The sequence below is a fragment of the Rhamphochromis sp. 'chilingali' genome (assembly GCF_963969265.1).
Source record: "Rhamphochromis sp. 'chilingali' genome assembly, chromosome: 20".
Lineage (NCBI taxonomy): Eukaryota > Metazoa > Chordata > Actinopteri > Cichliformes > Cichlidae > Rhamphochromis > Rhamphochromis sp. 'chilingali'.
Genome location: NC_137947.1, coordinates 20,614,321 through 20,624,671, shown reverse-complemented (window position 1 = coordinate 20,624,671; position 10,351 = coordinate 20,614,321). Strand labels below are relative to the sequence as shown.

At 38.8% G+C, this 10,351-nt stretch overlaps 1 protein-coding gene across 1 annotated transcript; it reads right to left on the bottom strand.

Moving 5' to 3' along the window:
* Nucleotides 1-4,906: 4,906 nt before the first annotated feature.
* Nucleotides 4,907-10,329, bottom strand: mzt1 (mitotic spindle organizing protein 1). The gene is made up of 3 exons (XM_080869418.1): nt 10,055-10,329; nt 9,704-9,849; nt 4,907-5,873 (listed from the first exon to the last, which is right to left on the bottom strand). The coding sequence occupies exons 1-3, from the start codon at nt 10,104-10,106 to the stop codon at nt 5,850-5,852; spliced, it is 222 nt and encodes a 73-aa protein (XP_080725544.1). The 5' UTR covers nt 10,107-10,329; the 3' UTR covers nt 4,907-5,849.
* Between the last annotated feature and the right edge of the window lie 22 nt (nt 10,330-10,351).

The following is a 10,351-nucleotide window of genomic DNA, read 5'->3' as shown; positions in this document are numbered from 1 at the left end:
ATTCATACAGCAGCTATTGTGCTTAAATTCCCCTGAAAAGAAAACAATGAAGTAGCCCAATACTCAAGTCACTCAAGTATAAAAACACAGTGTGGCACACACAGGAAAACTAATTCATACTTCACTCTAACGTTAATCAAAGCTTGCTCGCAGATCTTGAGAAGTACAGCGTGGTCCTCATTTATTTTGAAGTCTAAATTATCCATTATGAGCACAACACACCTGATTCTCCAACGTAATTATCTTTTTGGGTTATGCGAGCAGCATAGTTTTTAAACTCACTAGAATAAAATGCATGGAATAAAATACTTACATTTTTTAATTGTAAATCTGACAATATCATAGCAGTGAAATGCCAAATCGGTGGTATCCTTAGTCTTTGAAGTGCTTTAAGTTCCTCTTCCTCAGCCTATCTATCTTGACCGCCTGGGAAGATTTTCCCTTCACTGAATATTAGCCTACTGAGTTAATTAATGTTTAATATCTTCTTCAGGACCTCTAATTGCACCAGTAGTATTATAATTTAAGTTTTAACCTCCAACATTTCCCTCACTTTATTTTTATTGTATTATATAATCCTTATTAGTTTGTTTAAATGTTTGTTATGTTCGGCGGACTTATTGATTATATTAAAGATTTCCTAGGAAATAACAGTCAGATCCCAAGTGAGTTGCCCCCGCCAGAACAACGAGCTCGCCAGAGATTTAAATCCAGTTTAAGATGCTTTTTCCTTGCCGTTTCATTGCCTGAATCAAATACACGCAGCTTCCTTTAAGATCCCAATTCTGGCTGCAGTTTTCTTCTTTTAACAGTTCATATTTATCTTGCCACGCTGCCACCATGAGCCAAAGAGACAAAGATAATGTTCATGTTGTGTCGCTGTTTGAAAGCCAAGCTCTGGTCCTTTCCACATGTCTGTTTTGGCCAGTGAGCAGCAGAAGCATGAGGGAAATGTGTAGGTGGTTAGATCAGCCGATGAAGTGTAAATACCACTCAATCTGTTCTCATTAGAGGAGTAAAAACATACGAATCACTTCGCCTCTATTAAAAATGCCCCAGGGTCCTAGTTAAGTGTGTGTGTGTGTGTGGTCATATATGTGCTTGTGTGAAAGAGAAGGAGGGGGGTAATGACAGAATGATGTTTTGGCATTTGTGTCTGCAGTGGGGATCTGAAATGCCACCACCATCAATGCTGCTTAATTCTCAGAAACATACACTTAATCTGAACAGACAATCCGTTCCGATAGCCACTGTCATGATTCAAATCAACTTGGAGTGAAGAGTGTGCGTGTGCTCTTGTGAGTGAGAGAGTATGTTATTGTGTTTTGGTATGTCATTAGGTGCCTGTGAGCGTGTGCGTGTGCATGACCAAGATATCACACATCCATTCCACATTCCCCTATGATAATGTGGATTGATTATGGATATGATAATGAGAGGCCGGCGCGGCGTCGCGACCTTCACAAGGTCTAATTGAAACAAGCGTTGGTCCTCCGAAGCACTTATCAAGTCACACAGCACATCATTAATCACGCAGAATACAAGCTGTCACTGTAACACACATGCAAACACACACACACGCGCGTGCACACATTCTCTAAATTTTTCTGTTTTTCTAATATACACACACACACGCATACTCTCCATCTCCCTTCTCCTTTCTCTCCCTCTCTCTTACACACACACAAGCGCACACACAATGCAAGCTGTCACTACAATATGCCTGGCATTGTCTTCTTTTAAGGAGAGTGGACAGCTCGTCCACCCTCCATCTCTATTTTCTACAAGAAAAGTTGAAGAACAAACAAGCTGTTGGAGTTAAACCTTACAAATAAGAAAGAGGAGAGGGAGATTGTTAAAGCAATCCAGCAAACAGAAACAGCTGTTCACTCCAGAAAAACTCTCCTGAAATTGAATTAGCACAAGTTGTTTTACTACCTGCTTTTATTAGAAGACAATTTAACAACCAAATGTGATTCCAATGTCTGATTAAGGCAGCATATGGTGCCTACCTGTTAAACACAAAGTGTTCAGTACCAGCTTAACGCCTCAGTGAGTCACTCGAATAAACTAATAAGCTCAATATCATATTAGTCATTACATAGTCCAACACACAAAATTTCAATCTGATAAAAAGGTGGTTTCATTATCATCACAGGGAAAACACAAGGGAGTTTGCATGCGCTGCCGATACCATCATCAACTTTGTTAATTGTTATTCAATTAACTGCTTTTGTTAATGAAACCAATTAATACTTTAAAACAAGCAGGGAGATATACGATTATTATGCATCTATGCAGAGCACAGCTAATTACAACTGTAAATCAATCATTTCCAAATTAATCATCTTGGAAAATGTCCAAAAACAACAAAGTCACTAAAAGACTTTGGAAGTTTTTTGCTTTTTTTTTTTTTTTAAACATATTTTGATTGCCATGCTATTATCTTGTCTAATGATTGTTAACGATCCTTTAAAGAGTTTATGATCCAATTTCCTTGCTATGTAATTGAATTGGAACCTAAACAGTATAATCTTAAGGTTTAAAAATGTGCCCAGTATTTAATCAGCGGTGGAGCATTGGCGAAATCACTAACAAGGTCACAGAACTCCTCTTGGGGCAAATACAGTCAGTGGAGCTTCACCTTGCGGAAGGATGAGGGCCAAACAGGCTCAAACCGTTACAGAAATATTAATCAATCATTTCAATACAGACCTCCAGGATATGCTCCACTGCTTAGTAATGACATTTTTTTTAATCAGTGTTAGAAGAACCGTTTTAATTTCCTGCTTAAGTTATCCTTACTTAAGTAGGTACACCAATTACCAGTAAAGGATCTGCTCTACAAATATTACTTCAAACAATACTGGAGTGCTGCTATTGAGGCTAATGTACTACTGCACAATCTGTACTGTTATGATCAATAGTTTGTGATAGCTGTGAGATGGAATGGATAAACATTTTTAAAACAATAACCAAACCCACCACCGTGTAAAAAAAAACCCCACAAAAAACTGTTGCTTTCTGCTTATGGTCCCATGGCACTTGCTCTAAAACAAGTTGATGCCATTAAAGCAATAGTCTCGAGAGAATCTTTAAAAAATTTAAGTGCCATTATCCTGTACTAGAGACCATAGTGGCCACTGCACAGCAAAAGATAATACTTACTAGCAAAATTAACTTGAAACCTAAAAATATTCCCATACAGAAAAAAGGAGCCAAAATTACTGTACGTTAAGTGGATCCCAGTTGCTTATGCGTTCATGTAACACACATTTTAACGCAAGCTATGTGGATATTATAGGTTTTAAACCTAATCCTTGAAATATTGTAGCAGAAGTATAAAGTCGCATTTAAATTACTGAAAAAAAGGACTGAATACTTCTCTATTACTTCCCATCACTGTGTGGATTGTGCAAATGCAAGTATCTTAGTGGTGGTAAAACATTTGTTAGACATAGAATATTTCAAATAGTGAACTTTGTCTCTTCTTTTATAACTCAATTAAATTTTTTTTAATTCTTACCACTACCACACAATTTTAATAACTTGTCAAAAATGATGTTTTCTTTTAAACCAAAAATTCTAGCCTTCATGGACAAACAAAGCCACGTCTCTGTAGGGAACGCCTCACCCCAGCCTATTTATTGCTGAAGGTAATTAGTGACCTGAACACACAGAGATTTTTGACTTTTGTTTAAACTCTGCTTTAAATTAGTCTCTCCACTGTAGTTGTTTTCATACGCCAATATTGCTGTAATTTAGGTTTGGAAAAACATCAACAGACCATCTCTCCCTTTACTTAGAGACCTTCTAATCAGTCCAGTCTAATTATTTTCCTAATATCCACTGCACACACCTGAACTGTAATTGCTACACATAGATCTTTCACTTTTAAATGAGACTGGCCTCATTTATCAGAAAAAATAATCCTCGCCCTGGATAATTATCAGACATACAAATATAAACACCTTTAGAAGTTTTTACGTGAGGACCCGCTCGCCTCTTAAGTTGATACAGTCATGTGACCTGACCAGTGCCCTAGTTGAACACCTCTTAGATGTTCATGCATATATGGACGCTAATCTCTGTTAGGACTGTGGGATTTGGGAATATTTTGTTTAACAGAGATCAAAGTAGCTGCTAGGATGAGGAGAAACCTTCAAACACATCAAACAGAGGGCAATACATCCCGAATCCCATGCCCATAGTAGCCAATCAAGCCGTGCATAACAATTTTCCTTTTGTAAAAGAAAAAGATTCCAGGTTTTGGTCTTCCTTCATCAGCATCTCCTGTGGCTCACCCCCCACCGAGACCTGGGGTTGTTTTGGCTTACGGACTATCAAGCAGAGCCACCGTATCGAGTCTGTATGTCTCTCATTCTTGGTTAAACACGGTGTTGGTAAAGAAGAACAGAGAGATACTGTGTTAGGAGATCAAAGCAGCAGTACAGAGATTTAGACTCGGAGCCTGTCAGTCAAGATGGCGAGACAAAGCAGAAGAAGACAGAAATGCTTACACACACACACACACACACGTGCTCTCCTGCTCAATCGCTGGCTTTCTCTGTGGCGTGCCTGTGAGCGGTGAGGTGTTACTGTCAGATGGCTTAGGGGCTACTCATTTGTAGACATCTACAGCACCGCATGAACACCTAAGCTCTCACACATAAGGGGACACAGACAAGCTACTGATAAAAGCCTGTGTGAATAAGAGGTCTCCTCTAGCCTATATATGGCCTGTGGAGGAATGTTCCCTGCTCTCAGCATTTTCTCTCGTCTCGAAGATGAATAGATCTATTTTAAAGACAGGACAAAAACAAAACAATGCATGTGCTTGTACGTGATTTAGGAGTTTTATTCCTTGTTGATCAAAGATGTGTTTTCTTTTTTTTTGGGGGTGGGGGGGGGGGGGTGGGGGGGAGGGGCAAGTTTGCAGTATTCTCCAATGATTTTTGAGAATAGAGCACAGACGTAAAGGAGGAAAGATTTCAGAGCAACAGTGCATCCTGCTGTAAAGAATGACCCTTGTTCAAGTCTTCGTTTTTGAAGTGCGTCCTGCACGGTCTGTTTTTGTATTACACTGTGCAATGTTCCGCCAGTATCTTTTCCTTTTCACCCAGTCTGACAGGAAAAATAATTTCCTTTGTAAAATCCTGCACAAAGATAACCTCCCAATAAAAGGTGAAGGGGTGCAACTATGAATTCATCGGGATGGATTTGGAAAACTGGCTCAACATAAAACAAAAATAAAGAAATAAAATGTGAAAAAAATGTGATTTTAAAAAGTACCTGATTAAAATCACAGAAATGGTGAGTCAGTAGGAAAAACTTGGTGGAATAAATTACAACTGTGCAAGCTTCCCAACAGCGATAAAGACCCCTGACTGTAATAAGAAAGACAACACCACCTGGTGGCCGCTCACTGTAACATTTTAATTTACACTTCATCTGCTACATGTAAAACAAAAATGGCAAATGTTGAGAAAAAACAGAAATGCAAAACTAAAACAATTCACAATATATTATAGATCTTAAAAAAACAAAACAAATTAATGATCAGAAATCGAGTCTGCACTCAAATTAAGGCAGGAAGTCAATTATAGCCTGAAGTAACAGGAAACACATGGAGTATGTCTATATTTGAGACAGAATGGTTGCGTATGAGCTCATTTCAGGAGAAGACTACATTAAAAACACAAAAGAGAAGCACATTAGTCACCAATTAGACACACAGTGCCAAAACGGAGACAAATCTGATTGGCTGGCGATCCCATGTATGTACACTTGCAGGTAGGAGGCACGATCCCATTAAAAGGTCCAAAAACTTAAGTGATCTGTTTTTATCTTCAGTTTGTACAGTTCTCGGAAGCCTGAAAGAGAAAATAAATAAAATGCTAGTTAGTCATCATCACGACTCATATTTTTACCAGTAAAAAGCATAGGACATCTTTGCCAAACAAAAAATGAATGGGTGGGAAGAGATGAGGAAAACACAAAGGCTGCCTCAAAATTAATATCACACATTACCTTTGATGTGGTTTTTCAGTCTCTGCGATGAGAACCAAAGAGTTTTTTTTTGTTTTTTTTTTAAATTTAGCACAAACAGAAAACTGTAAGCGAAATCAACACAATTAACAGACCAACCAGAACTAAACCTCTCAGTCTGTACTGTCTGTCATTCTGACATACACTCACACCTTGATAGAACCGGGATGGACCACCTTTGGCCTTCAGCACTGAAATAACTCTTCAAGGCACAGACAGAGATTTCAGTCCATACTAACATCACAGCATCACACAGTTGCTGTGGATTTGTCAGCTGCACACCTATGATGCTCTACTGGGATCTGGTAAATCTGGGTGCCATCTGAATACAGTGAAATAACCAGTTTTGGATTATTTGAGCTCTGTTAAATGAAGATAACACACTTTGGTCATTAAAGGGATGGATAAGCTCATCAACAATACTGTCCGGTTTCCACTAAGGGGCCCAAAGAGTGCCAAGAAAACATCCAACCCGATTACACCACCATCAGCGTCCTGAATTCTTGATAAAAGGGCGCCTTTGCAAACCGTAGCCTCAGTTTCCTGTTCTTAGCTGACAATAATGCCACCCAGTGTGGTATTCTGCTGCTGTGGGCAATCTGCTTCAATGTTCAGCACATTATACGTTCAAAGATGGTCTTCTACATACATTTGTTGCAACAAGTGGTTCTTTTTAGTTGCTGTTGCCTTCCTATCAGCTCAAAGCAGTCTGGGGATTCATGGCAGGAAAATCCCAGTAGATCAGCAGTTTCTAAAATACTCTGACCAGCCTGTCTGACACCAACAACTATCCTGTGTTCAAAGTCAACTAAATCACCTTTCTGATAATTGGTTTCAGGTTCAGCAGGTTGTTTTGACCATCTCTACATGTCTGCCTAAATACATCAAGACGCTCACATGTGATGGGTTAAGATGTTTGCTGTATTGAGGACTTGAGCAGTTGTACCTAATAAAGTAAGTGTACAGTAGGTCGCTTTTAGATCAATGTTCCTGCCAGCGTCATACTCACAGTAGCCTGATGACACCGAAGGACACGTGTAGAATATTTATCATCAATACCAAAGATTAGTTTGCTTGTGGGCTTGAGCACTGACCACATTTGCTCTTCATGCTTTTTATTTTTGTTCTCCAAGCAAGGTAGGTGTGTGTGTGTGTGTGTGTGTGTGTGTGTGTGTGTGTGTGTGTGTGTGTGTGTGTGTGTGTGTGTGTGAGTGTGAGAGAGAGATTTTGAGTGCTGGATGGTAATTCTAAGAACGCTGTATGTATCCTTTCATACACAGCTTGAGAGAAAAAGAGATCTCTCTTTGGAATTGGGGAATAGAGAAAATGCAACATACACAAGAAACGCCAAAAATTAGAAATGAGTGAATGGGACAAAATGCTTTTTGCATGTGCTATGACTGTTTATGGCATTTTCTATTTGTTAAGGAAACTGCATGCAGTAAGACTTCTGTTGAGAGATATGAAAAAAAAAAAATGTTACAAAGGCTCACTTATAGTAATGACTTTTTTTGCAAGTTGACTGGGGTGGTCTTTTAGACAGGAAGCCAACAGATTATAGATGCAGCAGAGGATATCTGAAAGGGGCCAATAGCAGCAGGTTAGGAGAGAACTTTATATAAAAACCCCTTCTGTGAATCTGGTACTTCATATCCTGATATGCATTAAATGACCAGAGTTTATTTTCTGGACGACATGTTAAGCCTCTTTCAATGAGCAAAATAATCTTCGTTGGAAGTATGTGTTTAAGATTTGGTTATATTGATTCTTATATCTATGCAAATCTAATAATATGCCCATAATGCTTTAAAATCAGGTGTTTTGCTTACTTTGTGTCGGCATATCTCAGTAAAACTGCAATGGAAAAAGAGGTTCTGTCACCCTACACCAGGCCGCATCTTTATAAACATTCTTAAATTTCAGATGTTATCTTCACACACACACACCAGCTGCAGGCAGTTCACCTTTCAGCCTGTCACACTGCCATTGCTGGTGTTCGCTTTAGTATTGACATCAATTAAACATCTGAATAAGTCTGGAAAGACTCGGTTGGCTGGTGTGATGATAAAAAGAACAGGTATTACATATTTGAGGGATTACACACAACACTTTTCTTAAACATAATGGATTAAGTTGCTTAATTATTCCCAGGAGAAAGTTTTCTCCATAAAATGACCTGAAACTCATTGTTTCATAATTATAGAATTTTGTCTCATATTATATAACAGCATAAACCTATACAGTCCCACACACAGAAACAAATCCCTATCCTACTGAAGACATGCATATGATCTTTGCTCTAGTATTTTTCTTTAGTATTTAGGCATGAACACAAAGTATGCTGGGCTGGGGTCAGCATTCGCTCAGCTTTAACATCACTCTGGGTTCTTGGCTAGATTAGCGTTAGCATATCGTCTGTGCAGGTGCTTGTAAAGATCTGTAGTTAGGTTAGCAGCAAAATTCAGTTGTTTTTGTCCTGGACACAGTTTGCAATTTACCATCGCACTGGCTTTTAAAACTAAAGTATTGTTTAGATCCATGCTGTAGACTGTGTCACTATTTTCCTCCTCCAGCGCCATGAGAACTGATAAGCAAATCTGATAGGCAGGCAGGCTAACAATTCCAAAGAATTTAACTACTTGGACCGATTCACACAGACAAGTGACTGCCACTGTGAAAAGTATTAGTATTTTTCTAAACACATAGTTTCAAGCATATTTAACATATTTCAAACAAATGGTCTCGCAGAAATCACCTCTTCCTCGATGTCAAAAAGAGATGTTTGACTTTTAGAGGAAATTTAAAAAAAATAAATTAAAAATAATGCACCGAAGCCCATTAACGTTATAGGCAAGGATGGTAAAACGGTGGACAGGTACTTGAGTGTTCACTTGAATGAAAGACTGGTCTGGAGGATAAATAGTGATGCTATGTACAAGAAGGGTAAGAGCAGACCGGACTTTCTAAGCTCAAATTCAGTTAGCAGTGGGAGGCAGCATCAGTGCCAGAGATGCCAGCAGGATCAACAAACTAATCCACAAGTTTGGAACCATCATTGGCTGGAATCTGGAGTCATTTAAGTCAGTGAGGGACAGGAGGTCACTGAACAAACTGCTTACCATTATGGCCAACTCACTCCATTCCAAACTACAGAGGACTGACTCTGCGTACATAAAAAAAAAAAGCATTCCTACTGTTCTCTATAAAACTCTACAAGTCTCCTTTACATAACTGGTGAAAAAAGGTGAAACAAGATGGCAGAGATATTTCTGTATCAAACCTTCTTCCTGTGATTTCTCAGATTTATAGTGTACATGTTCTTTTGCCACTGCAAAATTAATGCAGACAGACCTGTGTTCAAATTGGAATCAAAATTAACCTAACCCCATGCATGTCTCTGGACTGTGGGTGGACTGCGAGTACCTGGAGACAATATGCAAAACGTCATACAGAAAGGACCCAGACTGGATTCATGTTGCACTACCTTTCCTAACAAGGAATCAAGTATAAGCCTGTGGTACCTTTAATAATGCTGTAGATTATACCATTTTTATCCTTCTGCCGCTTTAACAATAATTTCCTTGTTGGCTCAGTAAATTATCTACATGTATATACAATGTGAGCTGATTAGCTTTAAGGGAGGCTGTGTCTGTACCTTGAGGGACTCGGAAGCTTTCCGCAGTTCTTTGATGACTGCAGAAAGGGCTTCTGGGTTGATTCCCTGCTCACACAGTCTCACGCATATGGACAGAGACTCCATATCCAAGCCAGTGTTGAGCAACCTGGAGATCTCCAGCAACACTGTTGGGGGAGGAAGTAAAAAGAGACACAGCTATGACACACATGCTAAAACGTACTAATAATATATATATATATATATATATATATATATATATATATATATATATATATATATATATATATATATATATATATATATGTATAGATGAATTTTCAACTATTACACAAATACACAAAACACTACACGCAGAAATTTCATATTTACCGTCCATCGTCTCCCGTACTGCGTTTAGATTTGCGTTTGCTGCACTGGCCATAGTGATGGATGATTATAGCTAGCCAACGCTTGCTAGCAAGTGGCTGACAAATTAAGATTTAGAGACACAACGCAAAAAAAATCAGCCAGATTTCAGGCGTTTCGTATACATTTAGATTGAATCAGCAAAAACCAGGCTAGCACAATCACGTAAAGGTCAATATAAGATCCTAGCTAGCTGACAGCGCTCATTGCCGCTACTCGCGAAAGTGTGCTGAAGGAAGTGACGACATGAAATTCTTCATT

What these genes read in the sequence shown, in the direction of transcription:
- mzt1 (XM_080869418.1), bottom strand. Translation starts at nt 10,106, where the DNA reads ATGGCCAGTGCAGCAAACGCAAATCTAAACGCAGTACGGGAGACGATG. An exon ending in AGTACGGGAGACGATGGACG is followed by an intron (nt 9,850 to 10,054) that starts GTAAATATGAAA and finishes CTCCCCCAACAG; the next exon opens with TGTTGCTGGAGATCTCCAGG. An exon ending in AAGCTTCCGAGTCCCTCAAG is followed by an intron (nt 5,874 to 9,703) that starts GTACAGACACAG and finishes TTTCTCTTTCAG; the next exon opens with GCTTCCGAGAACTGTACAAA.